The sequence below is a fragment of the Lemur catta genome, chromosome 19 (genome assembly GCF_020740605.2).
Source record: "Lemur catta isolate mLemCat1 chromosome 19, mLemCat1.pri, whole genome shotgun sequence".
NCBI lineage: Eukaryota > Metazoa > Chordata > Mammalia > Primates > Lemuridae > Lemur > Lemur catta.
Genome location: NC_059146.1, coordinates 31,570,968 through 31,592,891, shown reverse-complemented (window position 1 = coordinate 31,592,891; position 21,924 = coordinate 31,570,968). Strand labels below are relative to the sequence as shown.

Genomic DNA, 21,924 nt, shown 5'->3' with positions numbered 1-21,924 from the left:
GCACCTTGGAGCCAACCAATCAGGAGACAACTCGATCAAGCCACCTTTGAAGGAGCAAATGAACTAAGGGGGGAGGGGGAATGGTGTGCACAGCGTATGTAACCTACTGAAAGGCATAAAAGCTTAGTTTTTACCCCAGGGCAGGGTCCTAGTTCGTAAAGAGACCACTGCGTTGGTGCTTTGGGACTTGGACCCTGGCTCGAGCCAGCCAATAAACTCCTTTGCCTTTTGCAGCCTTGGACTCTGCCATTCTGTTCCTGGGGCCGAACGGGGAACCGGTTCTAACAATGCGGCCCTACGTGGCATGCCAGGCCGCCTGTTTCTAGGGATCTGAGTATAAACGTCTTCCTTCATTTCCATGTCTGCTTGTCTTAAAACAAATCCCAAGTACATTTTAACACAAGGCTCCTAATACACTCCATATACGGTATTTGATTGATATGTCTCTTAAGTCTCCTTTAATTTGTAAGATTCCACTTTTATCTTTTTTGACATGTATTGGTTAAGAAACTAGGCCATTAATTCTATAAAATTTCCCAAATTTTGGATTTGGTTGTTTGCTTCTTTGTGTCATTAATTTGTTCTTTTATTCTCCATGTTTCCTATAAACTGGTAATTAGATTTAGAGACTGAATTATAATTCTAAATCAATTTTTTGGGCAAGAATACTTCACAGGCAGTACATCCACTGCATCACATCAACAAATGCAGAGTCTGGCTGATCTAACTTAGAGATGCTAATATAGATTAGTGGGTTCTGTCATTCTGCTCCATCCATTTTAAGCTGCTATCAATCTTCCACTTAACAGTCTTGACATGAATTGCTATCACCACCCAAATCCATTATTTCATAAGTTAAAAAGTGTTAATTTTCAAATTCTATCATTCCTTTGACCTTTAATAGCTGGAATTCTCTAATAATAAAGAACTTTCCTTCACCAACTTTTGGTTTTCTTAAAATACAGTTCATAAAGGAAAGGCAAGATAAATGCCCCACTCTTTATTTATGAATAATGTTCTAGTATGCTCCATAGCTGCTCAATGTATTTGGTTCAGAAAAAAAAAAAAAAATCAAAGGCTAGAGTGGTCACAACAAAAGGACACAAGAGCCAATTTGAGGGGATTCCCACTGGCCAAAGATAGAATAGTTCAACATTTGAAAAAAGCTAAAATGGAATGATTAAAAAAAATTAAGGCAGGAATTATAATACAAGTGATTTTTAAGTTTCCAAGTAGTTTCCTTTGATGTTATTCTTTGTTAATTTTTAATTAAATATTGACTGGGGCCAGAGAATGTAGATTGTAGAATATCTGTTTTTTAATGAACACATTGAAAAACAATTTCTTACTTTCAATATTTTAACAAGAATAAGATACCTAAAGTTCAGTAAGGAATGACTATTAGTAGAAGGCATTTATATTATATTCATTATGCCCATAGTCTTTAATATAAATTCTTAGGAGTAATACTAATGATAATAATGAGAGAACTTAGTGGCTTAAAATAACCACCATTTTATTATAGGTCATTATTTGGGCAGGGGCTCACCTGGTCATTCTTCTATATAGCATCAGCTGAGGTCACCCAGGGTCATTCGGCTGATGGGGTCTGGAAGATCCAAAACTATTTCATTTCAGTGTCTGGTGTCTTGGTGGATGTCTGGAAGACTGAGATCAGCAAGGTGCCTCTCTCCATGTAGTTTCAGAGCCTCTCCATGTTGTCTCTTCACCAAAGTAGCCAGAATTTTTAACATGATAGTTCAGGGATTGAGAGAGTTTTTCAAAAGATGAAGTAATGCTACCAGTAAAGCCTGGGTCCAGAAACCACCACAGCAGTACTTCACTATATTCTACTGGGCAAAACAGTCACAGAGTCTGTCCATATTTAAGGGAAGAGATGTAGAATCCACCTCTTGATGGAAAGAGTGTCAAAGAATGTGTAGCCATCTTTACCACACTAGTATATTACCATTTTACAAATGAAGAAATTATAGCGTAGAACAGTTAAGCATCTTGTTCAATATGACACAAGTAGGAAATTCATGGGATAAAGATGGTAAGTGTCTTTCCCATGTGTTTTATTAATATAATATTTTTAGAACAAATATGCTTAAGTTTCAGATTTGAGTGATGGTGGAATACATTACATTAATACATTATTTTAATGGTATAAAACCTCATATGCCAAGTCAGTTCCATGTATAGAACAAAACAGATTAATTACTACATTCACAGAATGTTCTATAACACAGGAGTGAAAATAATTATATTTTTGCATTATGAATTTTCAGATGATGGGTAAGGTGTGAATGTTGTCTAAAGGCCTTCTTACATTCCTTACATTCATAAGGTTTCTCACCTGAATGAATTCTCAGATGTTGAATAAGGGATGAATTAAGTCTAAAGGCCTTCCTACATTCCTTACACTCAAAGGGTTTTTCGCCAGTATGAATGCTCTGATGTAGGGTAAGTTTTTGGCGCAATCTAAAGGCCTTCCCACATTCCTTACATTTATAGGGTTTCTCACCAATATGAATACTTTGATGTTGTGTAAGTTGTGAAAGTAGTCTAAAGGCCTTCCCACATTCCTTACAATCATAAGGTTTAACACCAATATGAATACTCTGATGTGAAATAAGTTGTGAGTAACGACTAAAGGCCTTCCAGCATTCCTTACATTCATAAGGTTTTTCACCAGTATGAATTCTGTGATGGAGAATAAGATGATAACCACGACTAAAGGTCTTTCCACATTCCTTACATTCATAGGGTTTCTCACCTGTATGAATTCTCTGATGAAGTGTTAGTTGTTGTCGTACCCTAAAGGCCTTTCCACATTCCTTACATTCATAGGGTTTCTCACCAGTATGAAGTTTGTGATGTACTCTAAGGCCAGAGCCACACAAAAAAGCCTTTCCACAGTCTTTACATTCATAAAGTTTGTCAGCAATATTAAGTTTCTGATGTCGAGTAAGGTGTGCATACTGTCTAAAGGCCTTCCCACATTCTTTACATACATAGGGTTTCTCACCAGTATGAATCCTCTGATGAAGAGTAAGTTGTCCTCGTACTCTAAAGGCTTTCCCACATTCTTTACACTCATACGGCTTCTCACCAATATGAATTTTCTGGTGCACTCTGAGGTCTGGGCCACATATGAAAGCTTCTCCACATTCCTTACATTCATAGAGTTTTTCACCAGAATGAAGTCTCTGATGTCGAGTAAGGTGTGCAGTCTGTCTAAAGGCCATCCCACATTCCTTACATTCATAAGGTTTTTCACCAGTATGAATTCTGTGATGAAAAGTAAGTTGTTGACGTACTCTAAAAGCCTTCCCACATTCCTTACATTCATAGGGTTTATCAACAAAATGAATTCTCCTATGTGGAGTAACAGATGTGTATTTCTGGTAGGAGGACACTTTTTCAGATGGAATTTTCACTTGACTGAAATATCCTTCTTGAGGTCCCTCTTGTCCTTCAAATTTTCTTTTGGACTCCCAGTCATTTTTTAAAATGAGACCCTTAAGGCTGTGATTTTTAATTTTTCCCATTATCTTCCACTGGGATAAATTTATTTCACAAATGTCATTTTCTGAAGATAACTTCTTAGTCTCATACCTGGTCTCTAAATCTAAAATAAAACAAGAAAGCAAACATATGCTGTTTACTTTTTCTGAAAGACATAAAATTTCTACAGCAGAAATAAAAGACAACAAAAGTAATAGTCAACCAAACTCTAAAATATTGTTATACAATTTTGGGAAGAAAAAAGCAAAAGCCTCAGGAAAAATGAGAGTTCATATAAAAAAGTGAGACTGGTGACTAAGTAAACATTTTAAGTTAGTGGTTCTCAAATTGAGGTGTGGATCAGAATCACCAAGGAGCTTGTTACAAATATTGAGGTTTAGACACCCACCCAAACTATCTGAATGAGATTCAGGCAAGTCCTGGGAGAATATTTAATATTCCCCACACAATAATTCTGGTGGGGATGAAAGCTTGAAAATTCATACCATAGTTTTTTTTTTTTAGAGAGACAGAGCCTTGCTTTGTCACCTAGGCTGGAGTACAGTGGTGCCATCATAACTCACTGCAGCTTCAAACTCCTAGCTCAAGTGATCCTCCCATCTCAGCCTCTAGAGCAGCTGGGACTACAGGTGTGCATCATCACTCCTAGCTATATTTTGGAGATAGGGTTGCCCAGGCTGGTCTCAAACTCCTGGCCCCAAGTGATCCTCCTGCCTTAGCTTCCTGAGTAGCTGGGATAACAGTCATAAGCCACCATGCCTGGCCTTAAATTTTTTCATATCTCTTTATTCTTAGAATAAAATCAAACTCACAGTGGTTAACAGGGCCTCTGTTGACCTATATCACATCATCTCAAATCAATGTTCCCTTTACTCCTACCTGGAGAGTACTTCCATCTCTCAGGACTTTTCACAGTATGTTCCATCTCCCACAAATCTCCTGATTGGGCTCTTTACATGGCTGGCTCTGTCTCCTCCTGAGATCTTAGATCAAAAATCATTCCCTTTAAAGCTGACCCTACTGACAGTATCTAAATGTATTTTGTTATTCTCTATTCCTTGTCTTTATAATACCTCTCAATTTTTAAATTACATATGTATTAAATTTTCTGATTTGTTATTCTGATTATTCTTACCCACAAACCTCCTAAAGGACAGAAACAATCCCCACTTTACACTCCATTATATAATTATGCTAAGCACATAATAGGTTTTACTCACTTAATTCCCATAGATATATACTTGTTCTGAATATATCTCTCTGCCTCCAATCTCTCACACCTTACTGCAGTGATTAAATATTCTCTTTATTCATCCAAGCTAGCCCAGCTAAATAAATGAATGGAAAAAGGTGGTTGTATATTCTTATGCATCCTTCCATTGCTTATACCCTTATCTATGCAGTGTTCTCTGCATGGCCCAGTTCCTCCTTCACATTGCTATGGGTTACTTTTTCTTTGTCTCTACATCACAGCAAAAGTATTGAGGAGTTCTACTTACTCAGTCTCCCCTTAAGTTCATTCTAATACTCATTTATTTTACAAATGTTCAACTGGTTTTGTTCTTTCCTCTCCTTGCTCAGGTCTTCTACCTTCCACTCCCTCATAGGCAAGGCCATTCCTATATTTTTTGGAAAAGTGTATCAACAATTTTTCAGACAGAATTCTTGGCAAAAACCAATGTGATATGTTCATAACTCAGTAATGTGGACAAAAGGTCTTGCAGTCATCTGAATGTGAAGGACTTGCTAACAAAGGTTAGATGTAGACCCGAGGATGGCAAGCCAGTAGCAGGAACAGAGGAAAATCTAAGTGCTGAGTGACTTGTGTGTGAGAGAGAAAAAGGATGAGGTTTCCAATTATTAAAATATGGTCTTTATAAAAAAGTTAAAATCATATAGACATTTTCTACTAAAACTAGAATAACAAAATAAAAAGAACCAAAAGTAAATCCACTTGAAAATTTAAAAGACTATATTAAATAACTCTTAGATCAATAGGGAAATAAGATCCAAAATAGTATTTTTGGTTTTTAGAGAACAATGATAAGTTAAAAAGAAAAAGAATAAACTGAAGCAAAGCACAAGGACAAAACTGACATAAAAAATTGATATAAAAGCAGAATTAATTAGAATACAGAAAAAAGAACTAATAAATAAAGCATAAATAGATTCTTTAAAAATCAGCAAAACATAAACCATAATCAATAAAATGAAAATTGCAAGAAAATATAGACATAGAAATAAGAAATGGCAAAGTAAAAATAATCATGAATATGGAAGATAGATGTCTTTGCCAATGAATTTTAAAACATAGATAAAATGGATAATTTTCTAGAAAAATTTTAACTTAAAACCAAAACTGACTACAGAGGAGGTACAAACAAACAGATCTATTTCCATAGAGTAAACAGAGAATGTGGTCAGACTTACCATCCCTATTCCCCAGGAAAAAAGCTTTACAAAGCTTACTAAAGCTTTAAAGGCAGGCCATCCAAATTCTATCTCAACTGAGTAGAAAAAGAACTTTCAAACTGTTTTCATAAAGTGAGGAAATCTATTAAGATAATTCAATATACTAACAGAACTAAGGAGAAAAAAAGAAAATCACATGATCAACTCCAGAGATGCTGAAAAGGCAAGTAAAAAAAAAGACAAGAACTATTGCTGATTTTTAAAAAAAGCTCAATGTAACAGTAATATTTCCCTAAGTTGATAAAATATATATTATCTTACCAAAAAGGCCGCCACTTACCATTACCACTACTACTATTAACCATATAGTATTGAAGCTATTAGTCAACACAATTAAACATCAGAAAAAAAAATCAGGCCGGGCACGGTGGCTCACGCCTGTAATCCTAGCACTCTGGGAGGCCAAGCGGGGAGGATTGCTTGAGGTCAGGAGTTTGAGACCAGCCTGAGCAACAGCGAGACCCTGTCTCTACTAAAAATAGAAAGAAATGATCTGGACAGCTAAAATTATATATATAGAAAAAAATTAGCTGGGCATGGTGGCACATGCCTGTAGTCCCAGCTACTTGGGAGGCTGAGGCAGAAGGATTGCTTAAGCCCAGGAGTTTGAGGTTGCTGTGAGCTTGATGCCATGGCACTCTAGCCCAGGCAACAGAGTGAGACTTTGTCTCAAAAAAAAAAAAAAAAAAATCAGAGGTAGAAGAATTAGAAAGAAAGGGGTAAAACCATATTTTTCCAGATGGTATGCTTGGATAATTAGAAAACTCAAGAGGTTAAATAATATAAATGGTAACAGAATTTAGTGGGGCAGCAGGACATAATCACAATTCCAATAGCCTTTATATGAATATATACATTTAACAATAAAATATAATGGGTGGGAAGATCCATCACAATAGTAAAAAAGAGTAAATTTAAAATATATACATAACCTTTATGAGGAAAACCTGAAAACATTTATGAAGCCTTTGGCATTAGAGTTTTAGAAGAAATCCCATATCAAATCACAAGAGGGAGATTACTCTACACAGAGTAAGAGTAGCCTACCAAGGGTATTCATGCAGAGAAGTTGTTGAGCAAAAAGCACGTGTGGAAACAGTGGCAAAACACAAGGTAATTGTGTTCAAAGTAGTCAGATATACAGAATTCTGCACATTATCTCCCTTAGGCCAGAGAGCCACTATTAGTGTTTGCCTCCAGAAGAGGCAATAGACAAGGGAATGGGTATGACAGACAGGTCAGTGGCTGGTTATATCCTGGGGAGACAGCCACAGCCACAGGCCCAGCTGACAAAGCACTTCCAACTCACAAGAGGCAACTATGTTTGTTCCAAACAAGTTTAGGCCAGTTTTGCTTTTCTTCTGAAAGTATCTAATTTAATTAAATAATATGTAAACTCATGAGTAACTATGAAAAAAATACTACAAAAACAAAAGTGAACACTTTGAAAAACTGTTCCTAAAGACACATTGCGGCCGGGCGCAGTGGCTCACGCCTGTAATCCTAGCCCTCTGGGAGGCCGAGGCGGGTGGATCACTCGAGGTCAGGAGTTCCAGACCAGCCTGAGCGAGACCCCGTCTCTACTAAAAATAGAAATAAAAATTATCTGAACAACTAAAAATATATATAGAAAAAATTAGCCAGGCATGGTGGCGCACGCCTGTAGTCCCAGCTACTTGGGAGACTGAGGCAGTAGGATCGCTTAAGCCCAGGAGTTTGAGGTTGCTGTGAGCTAGACTGACGCCATGGCACTCACTCTAGCCCGGGCAACAAAGTGAGACTCTGTCTCAAAAAAAAAAAAAAAAAAAAGACACATTGCTAAAAATCACACAGCTGTAGTGTGGGAGAGAAAATAGTGAAAGATGGGGGAAAACATCAAGAAGTATTCTGTACTCACATTGAAAGTTTGGTTATTTTATCTAAAAAAACTTAAAACCAGAAATAACAGACTATATATTATGTGTGTTATTTAGATAAAAAATTAAATACAATGAGACAATGGAAAGGAAGGCCTGGACACATATAAAAAATATTGCCAAATAGATACACAATTTAATGTTCTGAGTTAATAATAATACTTTTACGGTAAGTATATAAAATATCCAACCCAGTTTTATGAATTAACAGACCAATTACAAGTCCCAAATCTGTTGGATTGAAGAATTTCTATTATATTAAATACTGATGATGAGAACATTGTTTGATCAGGTAAAAATAAATAAATATAAAAAAATCATAAATGTGATTCTCCCTTTCCAGAGAACCAGCTTTAATTAAATGGAAAATGTCATACAAATCACTTAGACTTAGTCTATTTGGGCATTGTATCAACCACCTTACTTTGTTGACACAAGAAAGTCTGGGATTATAAAAGATTTGGTTTGAAGGAAGTCCTATTTGTATTTCAACACACAGAACAATGTCCACAGATCTGAAAATAATAAAACCTGACATCAAGTGAACTGTACTTCTGAGAATCAATTTTAATCACATCCTCAAAAACCCTATACTGAATGTTAAAAAATATTTTTCACGTTCTGTTGATGATCTTTTTTCTTATTTCACTGTGAAAACAGCAATAGAAGAATATTCTATCTTCTCTGCACCACCCTGACCAACCTACCTGCATGCGTAACTACACTGTTTTCCCTTTTATTCCCACTTTTCACTGGATCCCCACCCCCCAACCTACTGCTCCCACAATTATGCCCTCTGTGTACTGTATCAGTTCCCTTGACCTCCAGAATCACTCCCATGAGCACACAAACATGCTCTAATATCTCATATCATAAAATACACTGCTTATAACCCATATCCCCAATGTAACTACCAATCCTATTTCTCAGTTTCCCTTCATACACAATCCCTCCAAAGAGTTGTCTTATACTCATTCTCACCACTCACTGCCTTGCTGACTCTTCTCTCATTAAGTCACTTAAATCAGGTTTTCATCCTGACTCTACTGTCATGAAATTATTCTTGACAAGGTCATCAGCATTCTCTATCATGCTAGAACCTAGGATCAATTCTTAGCCTCATTCTCTACTCCTTCCATTGTGAAACATTTTCTTTTGTTTTTATTTTATCTCAGTGGCTGCTCCTTCTCTATCTCCCCTGTTGTCCCCTCTTTCAAAGGTCTAAATGATGGAGTGTCCCATGAATCAATCCTCAGGCCTCTTTCTTCTTCCATGCCTTCCCTAGTTGATCACATCCAGACCTATAGGATGTGATCTAACCATAAGGTAAAAACAGCCAAATGTCTGTCAGGCTGTAATCGCTCCCTAGGTTCCAGGTGTACATACTCAACTGCCTACTCAACATCTCAAACTGAATAACAGACATCTCAAACTTAAAATATTCCGAACACAAACTCTTAATGTCAACTTTCCAACTTGCTCTTGTTGTCTTCCCCACCTCAATAAATTGTGCTTCCATTCACCCAGTTGTTCAAGCCAACATCCTTACTTCCTACTTTTATACCACTTTTCCCACTCACTGCACTTATAATTCCATCAGCATGTTCTTTTGACAGTATCTTCATACATATCATGAGTCTAACAGCTTCTTACTATTTCCTATTATTGCCATTCTTATCTAAACCACCATTATGTCTAGTCTGAAAATTGCCTCCATACTGGTCCTTTCTGCTTTTACAGACAGCCAGAGGGATCATTTTAAAACACAAGCAAGTCATGGCTTCCAATTTCTCTTAGTGACTACATTATCTGGTTCTTGCCTAATTCTGATCTCATCTCATTACTTTCCCTTCCCCTCTTCTGGCCATAATGCCTTCTTATTATTCTTCAAACAAGCAAGGATAACTCCCCACTCAGACCTTTTCTATCTGCTCATAATGCTTTTCTCCCAAAGAATCGCATGTCTTAAGCCTTTACTTCATGTCTTTCCTTAAATATCACCTCCTCAAAACAGCCATTTGTCCATTTTTCTGTATGCATGTTATACTTTAATAAAACTTACTTAAAGGAAGAATAGAAAAGGGAAGAAAATGAATGGTCTTGTTTAAAATGTCTAACTTTGGACCAACAGTTGTTATTTTGGTTAAATGCTTCCTGACTAAACTGATATTATCTTATTAACTTGCAATCTCTGCATTTTATTTTCTTTGAATGTTAATAATTGTAAATGTAATTTATTAGTAATTATCTGGATGTGAATAAGGAAATAGGTTAAAATTGGAGGGAAAAAGCATGTTTTTCTTTCCTTTGGTAGAAGGTGAGCCAAAAGATATAACAATATACAGTGTGGGTGCTGAAATGGCCCTCTGGTTACAAAATAACAACTATTACCTAAAATGAGTCTGCTCAGCCAGACCTGATTATACAGAGAACAAACACAAAATTACAACAGATGTGTTTATGTAAAGAATTTTAACGAATGTCTTTAAACAGGAGTTGCAAAGAGATGAAGAGAGCACAGTGGGATCAGATTAGACTCTAAATCAAGGGATCATTCTCCCTATAGTCTATTACACATCTATGTTTCTTCTTAATGTGAAGATAGATACATAGATGGAAAGGGCAAATAAGAATATTCTGTGATCCAGGATCTATCTTCTAGAGAGTAACTCATATGAAACTTTAGTTGCTGATAATACATACATTATTACAATATCAAGTATACCTTTTATTGCAGTCTTTTATTTCCCATTTAAAATTTTATGAGTTAAAAAAAAAGCTTCCCTGATCATAACTGAAATAGTCTTTCCATCCCACACCATTCTCTATCCCTTTACTCTGCTTACTTTTCTTCATAGCACTCTCATTACCTGACATTATATTTTCTATTTATTTACAGTTACTATGTTTCTCATTCCAAGGCAAATTCCATGGGGACAGGGACTGTATTGATAGTGCTTATAATAGTGCCCAGGTCAGAGGTTATCTAATCTATAAATACAAAAGAGGAAAGCAAAAGAACAAAATATAGAATGGTTGTTAATATGAACAAAGAGAGTACCTCCTCACCTCATTCCCTTTCAAAGGGGAGGAAAACTGGAGAGAACAACAACAAAAAAAGACATATGGTAAATGAGATAAAGAAGTGGTTCTTTCAGTACCCCTAGCTAAAACTTTAATTTACTCCCCAGGTCTCAGACCTTTTTTCCCTGGGCCATGGACCTTTAAAGAGCACTTTCTAAACAACGTCAAAAGGGTGTGCTTCTTCTCCAATTAGTTGGGGTTTCCTTTGGTAATGACTTCTCCCTGCCCAACTGGCCCTCACACACCTGGACATTGTCTTCTTCCTTTCCTCATAACTTTCCAGGGCTCTCTTCCTTGCTCCAATAAGGAAATCACATCTGGTTTAGAAATGAAGCATCCTGTTTAGAAAAAAAGAAATATAAGGTGACATGGAAATAAAAAATAAATTCAAAGTTATTTAGATTCAGTCTTGGTTAAATTTGCAATAAATTATAGGTCAAAATAGTGATTGATAAAGCTGGTAAAACAAAGAAGGGGAAGAGGAGAGAACATTCACAATAAGATTACACAATAGAGATCAGAGAGGGAGGAAAAAGTTCTTTCAAAAATTTATATTCATACAAGTTTTCCTTTTTCAGAGCCAATAGTGGTTGAGGTCACAGACTGGTTCAAATCCTGCCTCTGCCACATCCTAGTTCTGTGACCTTTGACAAGTTACTTCTATGCTTCCTTTTCCTCATCTATAAAATAGGGATAATAATAGTACCTATCTTGGATGATTATTGTGAAGATTATATTAAATATATCTGTATCTAAACATTGCCTAGACCTAGAGTATATATCAAGCACTATATATACTTCATTAGCTATTAGTTATTGTTATTTTGCTGAGAGGAAGACAAAAAGCTTTATGGGACCTTTACTGTTACTTCTTGAGATATTCATACAATGTTAAATGCAAAGCTCTCGGATTTTTTGTTAACAGCTTTATTGAGATATAATTTTTTTTTTTTTTTTTTTTTTTGAGACAGAGTCTCACTCTGTTGCCCGGGCTAGAGTGAGTGCTGTGGCATCAGCCTAGTTCACAGCAACCTCAAACTCCTGGGCTCAAGCGATCCTCCTGCCTCAGCCTCCCGAGTAGCTGGGACTACAGGCATGCACCACCATGCCCTGCTAATTTTTTCTATATATATTTTTAGCTGTCCATATAATTTCTTTCTATTTTCAGTAGAGAGGGGTCTTGCTCTTGCTCAGGCTGGTCTCGAACTCCTCACCTCGAGTGATCCTCCCAACTTGGCCTCCCAGAGGGCTAGGATTACAGGTGTGAGCCACTGTGCCCGGACTATTGAGATATAATTTACATACCATAAAATGCACCTGTTTTAAGTGTACAATTAAATGATTTTTAGTAAATTTATAAGGTTGTGCAAATATCACCATAATCCAAATTTAGAACATTTCCATCACACCCAAAATATCCCTCCTACTTATTGGCAATCAATCCTCATTCCTACTCCCAGCCCCAGACAACCACTGATCTGCTTTCTGTCTCTATAGATTTGCCTTTTCTGGATATTCTATATAAATAGGATCATATAATATGTAATCTTTTGCATCTGGCTTCTTTCACTTAGCATATTGTTTTTGATATTCTTGCATGCTGTAGCATGTATCAGTAGTTTGTTCCTTCTAATTGTTGAATAATATTCCATTGTATGGCTCTACCAGATTTGATTTAACCATTTACCAGTTGATGGATATGTGGATTGTTTTCCCTTTTAGACATTATGAAGAATGCTGCTATGAATACATATATATCTTTATATAGATATATGTTTTCATTTCTCTTGTATAGATACTTAGGAGAAGAATTGCAGGATCATAACTACACATTCCCACTGGTAATGTATGACAGTTGACTTTTCCAAATCCTCACCAATAATTATTTTATCTTTAAAAATATGTTTTAATTGACAAATAATTGTGTATATTTATAGGGTACAATGTGAAGTTTTGATATATTTTAACATTGTGGAATGATCAAATCAGGGTAATTAGCATATCCATCACCTCAAATATTTATCATTTCTTTGTGGTGAGAACATTTAATATCCTCTCTTCTAGCTATGTTAAAATATGTAATACATTATTATTAACTATAGTCATCTTGCTGTGAAATAAAACACCACAAAAAAATTCTTAGATTTTTAATTTTCAGTCATAAAAGTAGGTAAAACTGAATATGTTTATTAACAAAAGTAATGAGTTCTCTTGAATTGTAAATAAATCTTGTTGATCCTCATCTATAAAATAGGGATAATAGAACCTATCTTAGACGATTATTGTGAAGATTTTACCACTATGTAAGTGATATGTGTTCTCTTGATAGTCAGAGAAAAATCAAGAAATAGGGTCTAGCTATTTCCCCTACAGGTATATCGATAAATAACAAAACATCTAAAGCAATTCTGAGTTCAAACACAAAGTGAAACCTGCTTTGACACTGGTAAGGCTATAAATCACCCAGATTTCAAATCCAGCCCCTTCATCATTAAGGGAGGCATGAAGACCACTTAAGGATGAGGAAGATAAATACGCTTAATGGAGATACTCTCTTCCAATGAAATAAATCTCAAACCATTCCCTGGAGAATAAAAAGCAGAAATCTGGATGGTTTCTTGAAAGATATTCTTGAAAATTGCAGAGGAAAAAGCTGATGTTACAGAAAACAAAGTCTAAATTCCTAAAGGCAGATAACCTTACCCAGTGAGACCAAGTTGCTGTAGTTCTCTAACATCACATCTCTGTACAAGTCTCTCTGTTCCAAGTCCAGGTATTCCCACTCTTCCTGAGAGAAGACTATGGATATGTCACTGAACATCACTGAACCCTGAAATGACAAACCATATATTATAATTAATATGAAAGAAAACTTACTTTAAGATGGAAGGAGAAAAGATGGAAAAGATATTGCAGGAAATGGACCATACAGCAAGCAAACAGGTGTGGGCTGGAAGCCTATAAGATAGTGGGTTAGGACATGAGTGTACCTGAAGCAGAGTGCCTATGTGTTCCTGAAGGATCATCCTGTTGCTACAGACATAGCCTCTTATCTACTCTGGCATACTTTTATAACTCAAACATGTCTGGGAAAGAAAAAGAATAATCAGTTTTCCAGTTAAATGAAATACTGTATATAAGCCTTCTGCCTGCTATGTCCCCCCCATAAATTCTCAAGAAATGTGAGTTCTTTTTACACTCTTCCCCTTAAAAAATAGATTTTTTTAAAAGCTCCCAATATCTTTATCTTAGAAAAGGATATGAATACAATTAAAGAATTTCTTCCAAGTTTATCATAGAAGATATCATAAGCATTTTTCCTTGTTATGACAGATTCTTCAATAAACTCCTAAAAAATTGGTTATATTATAGTCTATGTTATGGATATATGAGACTTAATCATTCTTCTATATTTAGATATTTTGGTTAGACAAAATATTAAGGTCCTCCTCAATTCTGAGGGTTTATATAACTACTTGTATATCTGGGTCATCTTATCTGCTGTCACTTTCGATCCTGCACTGTATGCATTCCTTGCTTTTGAGTTAAAGGATACCCATGCAGCATGATCCAGAATCACAAAGGTGTCATTCTAGACTAGCACATCCTATTCAGCTGTAGGTAGAATCTTGTTCCTGCCCAGCCACATTTTTATTCAGTCCTAAAAGCCTCACAAAGCATGCAATCTCACCATATACTAAAGCTGAGGCCAACCAACAGCAACTCTTATATACTTGGAAAACTCAAGTATAGAAAAGCTCAGTTTTCTTATGAGTGGTTAAATGGGCCCATTCTCTCTCATTAACTCACAAGGAATGGTCAACTATCTCCTTTAAGAGATTACATTTCTGCCCCACTGCAGCTTTTAGCAGAAGACTGAGCACAGATAAGAAGATGCTGAACAATCTGTTCAATGAATACATGAACAACTGGAAAAAAGAGTGTTCACAGAATAGGCATTGTGCTTCACCCCTCACTGGATTTAGAAGAACTAGAAGACGTTTCTTGAATGGGGCTCTGATAGGTAGGAAGTTTCAGAACAAAGAAACGTTCACAGGACCTTAACATGATAGTATTTCCAGAAGGAGAAAAAAATCAGTAACTTACATGGGCCATGGTTTAGAAATTCAAGAACTGGTCAACCAAGAGAAGCATAGAGTCCACAGAAGCCAGAGCTAGGGGGGAGGAAAACAAGGCTATGAGATCAGATAGGCCTCAGAACTCCAAAAATGACTTGAGTTAATATGACCTTTTCCCTCTTCTGATATAACATACACACACACACACACACACACACACACACACACACACACACACACAAGAGCCTGGACAAATCTAATCCCTCATTAATTCCAGGGCTGATTAGGGGGCACATTACTTAAACCAGAATCTCCTTCAAAGTCTTGCAAGCTTGCTTGGATTCACCAAACATAAAGAGAGAAATTCATAAGGACCAAGCCTGGTAGCCACTACCACAAAATTGCTGCACTGGGAGCCCTGCCTGCTTGCAACTAGGATGACAACTTTCAAACTCCTCTGGGCTCATCAGTTTCTATTTCCAATCAGAATCATCCACATTCCTTTCCTGCATGACTTCATTTGCCATTCTCTTTCTTACGACCAAGGCTGAAGAGGCACAGATTCATGCTCTCAGCAGCTTGACGATAATAAATAAATAAAATGGAGATTATGATTATATTTGTAAAGTATACATACAAATCAGCGCAAAGAGGCACTAAAATTATCAACAGATAGAAAAAAATCTGGAAATACTGGTTATTTCTGCATTGTAATCTTGATTTTCTCCTTTTTGCTTACATTTACTTCATAATTTTATATGGCTGTATATATGCTTCAAATATATATATTTTTAACTTTGTAAAAAGCTAACTTTTATTAATATATATTTTAACTTTAAATAGATAAATATATATTTATTTAAATAGGTGAAAGAGATACTTTTTAAAGCAGCCATCCCTTATACTTGGAGGGAAAAAAATTGATACTCTAAAAGCAGCTGCTATATTTTAACTGGTTTTTGTTTATTTCAGGCCCCAATATCTGAACCAATTCTATGATTTGTAAGTTTGTTCACGTATGTTACAGTGGCTAAACATTCCCAACTAATGCCTTGGTTCACCATTGTTGCTTCTCATGACTTCTTCTCCTTCTCCTTTTTTTTTTTTTTTTAAGAGATAGTGTCTCACTATATTGCCCAGGCTGCTCTCAAACTCCTGGGCTCAAGCATCCACCTACCCCAGTGTCCCAAATAGCTGGGACTACAGGCACTCACCACTGTGCCCAGTTCTCATGACTTTTTGACAATGCATTTATCTTGCTTCTAAACAAGTCATGTTAGCCATGATGCCCTCCAAAAAGCTGCTGAATCTTCTTGGCCTCTTAGTCTCACTTTGCATCAATATCATGAGAATAAAAACTATAAGGCATAATGCTTATTACATAAAATCTCTTACCCCACAGAAATCCCATGGATTGTGTATTATTTGGTCATAACCTGATAGTGCTTGCTATAATCAGATGTCTCCTTCCCATAAACATTCAAGCCATGCCATCTGACTTTTTCAATGACCTCTGTCACACTTACCTTAGTCTTATTCCTCCATAGGCTTACCTACCTTCATAGATAACAAACAACATAAGGATAACCACCATGTCATTTTGTTTATGGTATTTCCCCAAGTACTAGTATGGCATCTGGTATTTCGAGGATAAAAATGTCTGATAATTCAACCTAGAAATTCCACTTCTAGGAATTTATCCTTAGGAAATATTTTTAAAAGTACACAAAGTTTCGAGACATTGGCCCAGGCAAAGAATTTATGTCTAAGCTCCCAAAAGCAAATACAACAAAAATAAAAATAAATGGGACTTAATTAAACTAAAAAGCTCTGTAAAGAAAAAGAAATAGTCAAAAGAGTGAATAGGCAACCTATAGAATGGGAGAAAATATTCTCAAACTAAACATCCAACAAAGGACAAATATCCAATATCTACAAGGAACTCAAATCAGCAAGAAAAAAATCCTATTAAAAATGTGGGCAAATGACATGAACAGATATTTTTCAAAACAAGATATACAAATGGCCAACAAACATATGAAAAAATGCTCAACATGATTACATCAGGGAAATGCAAATTAAAACCACAGCGAAATACCACCTCACGCCAGTCAGAATGGCCATTTATTAAAAAGTCAAAAACAACAGACGTTGGCTTGGATGTGATGAAAAGGGAACACTTACACACTGCTGATGGGACTGCAAATTAGTACAACCTCTATGGAAAACAATATGGAGATTCCTCAAAGAACTGAAAGTAGACCTACCATTTGATCCACGAATCTCAATACCCAAAGGAAAAGTCGTCATTATATCAAATAGACACCTGCACTTGTATGTTTATCATGGTACAATTCACAATTGCAAAGCTATGGAATCATCCTAAGGGCTGATGAGTGGATAAAGAAAATGTGGTATGTGTGTATATATACATATATACCACACACACACACATATACCATGGAATGGTATGTGGGGGTGTGCATATATATATATATATACACACACACATACACCATGGAATGGTATGTGGGGGTGTATATCTATGTATATATACATATACACACACATATATATGTGTATATATATACCTACACACACACACACACACACACACACACACACACACACACACCATGGAATACTACTCAGTCATAAAAAAGAATGAAATAATGTTTTTTGTAACAACTTGGATGGAACTGGAGACCATTATCATAAGTAAAGTAACTCAGGAACAGAAAACCAAATACTACGTGTTCTCACTTGTAAGTGGGAGCTAAGCCATGGGAACATAGGGACACACAGAGTAGTACAATGGACAATGGAGACTCAGAAGTAGGGAGGGGGTTAGGGGGTAAGGGAAGAATAATTACCTATTGGGGATAATGTACACTAATTGGTTGATGAGTATACTAAAAGCCCAGACATCACCACTATAATTCATCTATGTAAGTATAAACTACTTGTACCCCTAAATCTATTGAAATTAAAAATAAAGTACACAAAGATGTATATGCAAGGAAGTTCATCAAAGAATAATTTATGACAACCAAAATATCTAACAGTAGGCAACAAGTTGAATAAATTATGTTCCACTATATGATAGCATACTGATGACACTGGTCCATATTAATTAAGGAAGGAAGACAGATATTCATGATAAATTACTAGGTATGACAGGCAGACTAAAATAATATATATAATGTCAGGAGGTTGTAGACATTCATATGTTAAAAATGCAGACCTTGTTGTCAGGATTCAGGATATGAATCTAAACTCTGACACTTATTAACTGTGAGAATTTGGACATGGTACTTAATTTTCAATGTCTCTGTTTCCTCATAAATTGGGGAATAGGAAATAATAGTATCTACCTTATAGAGTTGTTGTGAAGGTTAAGAACATAATACATATAAAACACTTAAAATGGCTTATTATAAGCACTAAATAAAATGAAAAACATTACATGCCCCTTATTCCATTATTAATAATTTTATTAAAAATTTGCTATTTATTGATAAATTATCTTCAATAATTTTCTTTAGTAATTTTAATACTAGGATGCCATTTACTTTTTTTCTTATAGTAAACCTGAGATTTTCAGGATTGCTCTTATAACACTGACTGATAAATTTTAGAACTAGGCTTGAAAATATCATTCTTCCTAATTTATGATATTAGCAAAAAAAGATACACAAAAATCAAGAGCAAGGCCTCTTTCGCTCTCTATCACTAGTAGCTCTAGAGAGGCACATGCTGCATCATAAAATCAGCTCAAGAAATTTGATTTGATAAGGTATAATATTGAACACATTTATTTTTTATATATTTTTGAACACATTTTTAAAAAGCTCAATCAAGTATTTCTGTCCAACATGCCTAAATATTTATCACTATTACCATGTTTTTCCCTATTATTAAAATCTGTCCTTAGGAGTAACCCTAAGCCACTAAAAAAAAAAAACCAACTCTAATTCTGAAGAGGTATCTTACTTTATAACTTGCCCTGATAATTGTTTTAATTGATTCTCCACAATCTTAGAAGGTGCAAAATCTTGGAATGTTTTTTCAAATTAAAGGGGAGCCCTTTACTCTGTACAGGTATAGTAATATAATAAAACCTATGACTGTACTGGGTTCCTTTTTCAAACAAAGTATGAGAGAGTTCATCTCCTTAAAGGATCAATTTTTGTGATTCTATTTTGGAAAACAAACACATATTCACAAGTGTACAAAAAAATGGAAAAAACAAACATCAAAATAATAATATTCATTAATTCTGGATGATGGGACTATGAGGGCAATTTCAATTTTCTTTTTAAGTTCTTTAGGTCCCTGGGACTTTTTCTTTTCTTTTGTTTTTTGTTTTTTTTGAGACAGAGTCTCACTCTGTTGCCCGGGCTAGAGTGTCATGGCGTCAGCCTAGCTCATAGCAACTTCACACTCCTGGGCTCAAGCAATCCTACTGTCTCAGCCTCCCGAGTAGCTGGGACTACAGGCATGCGCCACCATGCCCGGCTAACTTTTTCTATATATTTCTAGTTGTCCGGTTAACGTCTTTCTATTTTTTAGTAGAGACGGGGGTCTTGCTCTTGCTCAGGCTGGTCTCGAACTCCTGACCTCAAGCGATCCTCCCGCCTCGGCCTCCCAGAGTGCTAGGATTACAGGTGTGAGCCATTGCGCCGGGCCGGATTTTTTTCCTTTTACAATAAATCTGCATTAACTCGGTCATCAGAAACAAAAATTAGACTGTTTTCAAACATAAAATTAAAAACAGTTGTTAAGAGGGAGTACCTTCTAGTTGTTAAGAAATTTTAAGTCTATAAGCCTATGACATGAGTGGGTTCAAAAAAATTAGCATGGCAGAAATAAATAATACTCATCAGTTCTTTTACTTTTCTTCATCAAAAGATGAAGTGGGCTACCTTTACTATCAAGATTCTTCTATGAATAAACGCAGTCAAGTATAAGCAGCATTTCCAAATTCAACAAAAGTAAACCAAAGCAGAAAGAACAGTTTATAATACTTTATCCCTGCTTTTCTCCACTGAATAATTAATTACATTTTCATATTATAGTCCTTGCAAAATGTTTTAAAAATCCCTACTGTATTGAAAGGGATTTGTACATAATTAAAACTTTCCTGAGTCATCTTGTTCAAAACTATTGTTTAACATCAATCACATGCTTTTTCCTTCTCATGATTAACTTAATATTTATTAATGGCACAATGCTGCATTACATGGATGGAGTGTGGTTTAATCATTTCCTATTGCTAGACACTAATTTTGTATGAGGTTAAAAAGAATATTCTCAGATATTACAGTCTTTGATTCTAAGCCAGTGGATCTGAATCTTTTTGGGTCATGTTTGCTAATCTCATTAAATTATAGACTTTCTTTCCAGAAGAATGGCATAATAACATACTACAATAATTGTACATACAATTTCAAAGGGTGTCTGTTCCCCTGAAAGCCCCAAATGAATTCAAATTACCTCGGATTAAGAATTTCTGTTCCAGATTATTTGAGCATCATCTGGCTCATTTATTTTTTCCTAGGAAATGCCTATCACAATTAGCTTGGTATTTTCATTTTTCCCTATCTATAGAAGGCTGATGGGGAATTGCCCCAAATCACCACTTAACAATAAATAGCTAATGTTTATTAAGTACTTATGAAGTATCAGGAGTTGTTCTAAGAGCTTTATTCATAGTTATAAAAAGAAAGCTCACAGAAATAATGGAAAGCATCTGCCAAATGGCTATGTGCATACTAGGGAAGGGGCCTATGTATCGGTTCAACGGGCAGGACGTTTAAGGAGAAGGAAGCAAATGTTTCCAAGTCCTAAAAAACAAAACTACATTTCACAAAACAAAGGAAATACCCACTCCCCTTGACCTTGACTTTTAAATAGGCAACAATCATTCCTCCTCCTATTCACAGCCCTTTTTTTGAGTTCAGCAGGACTAGGTAAGAAGGGAATCTTAACACACCAGGTCTTTCTTGGAGCTCAGGCCAACCTGGTTAAATTAAGGAACAATACCACTACCACATCTGCCCCCACCAACCACCACCCACACATACCCAGAGTAAAATAAGTGGGGAGTACTGTTGACCCTTCCCGGTGTCAAAGAAAGGCCAGGGTCACGGATGCCCGGGACTGGAATCCGAGTTCACAATAGCTTCTTGGAGGTAACTCAGCGGTTCTGAAATCTGCAGATGGACTCCTTCTCAGAGCTGTGTGTATGTGGTGGGAGTCCTTCCGGGGGCCAACCTACGGGGATCGTTCGGTTCTACCAGTCTTATCCCAAGATCGGTCTGAGCCTTTTTGCTGGGCGTTTTCCCTGGCGCTCAGAAACTGACTTGGGGCCAACTCTCAGCGGCTCGGTCAGCGTCATACACTGCACCGCAATGACAGTCTTCCCTCACACAAGAGGCTTTGCACCCAATTCAGTCACACAAATGCCATCAGTCCCGGCCTCACAACCGCACACGGTCCCAAAGCTACACACCAGCCCTGTCACGCCCACAGACACACGCAGTTACACCTCCGCCCCTCTTACACACTCGGGCCTGAGGCGCGCGGCTCTCAACGCTCTGAGGCGCCTCAGAGCCTCGCTTCCCTCTCCTTACCCCCACGGCCGCAACGCTTTTCCTATGGATGACCAGGGCCGACGCTTCGGGCCAGGACTGCTGACTTGGGGGCGGGAACCGGTCCCGCTGTGATGCCCAACCGAAGCTACGGAGCCACCGCCCGGGCCAGTTCACCGCCCCCGGGGCCTAACGGGCTGCACGCGAGGGTTGCTGGGAGCGCTAGCCGCGCTCACCGGGTGCGCAGGC

The 21,924-nt window shown here is 36.6% G+C and overlaps 1 protein-coding gene across 1 annotated transcript; it reads right to left on the bottom strand.

The window, feature by feature from the left end:
- Nucleotides 1-1,296: 1,296 nt before the first annotated feature.
- Nucleotides 1,297-21,889, bottom strand: ZFP82 (ZFP82 zinc finger protein). Its single transcript, XM_045532205.1, has 5 exons — nt 21,718-21,889; nt 15,111-15,178; nt 13,707-13,833; nt 11,249-11,341; nt 1,297-3,634 (listed from the first exon to the last, which is right to left on the bottom strand). Exons 2-5 carry the CDS (start codon nt 15,117-15,119, stop codon nt 2,265-2,267), a joined length of 1,599 nt encoding a protein of 532 aa, XP_045388161.1. The 5' UTR covers nt 15,120-15,178; nt 21,718-21,889; the 3' UTR covers nt 1,297-2,264.
- Between the last annotated feature and the right edge of the window lie 35 nt (nt 21,890-21,924).

Bases quoted from the DNA above. Each gene is read 5' to 3' on its own strand.
- ZFP82 (XM_045532205.1), bottom strand. The intron at 11,342-13,706 runs GTAAGGTTATCT...TTTTCTAAACAG, and splicing joins CAGCAACTTGGTCTCACTGG to GATGCTTCATTTCTAAACCA. The intron at 3,635-11,248 runs GTGTGTGAGGGC...GTTTTATTTTAG, and splicing joins AGGAAGAAGACAATGTCCAG to ATTTAGAGACCAGGTATGAG.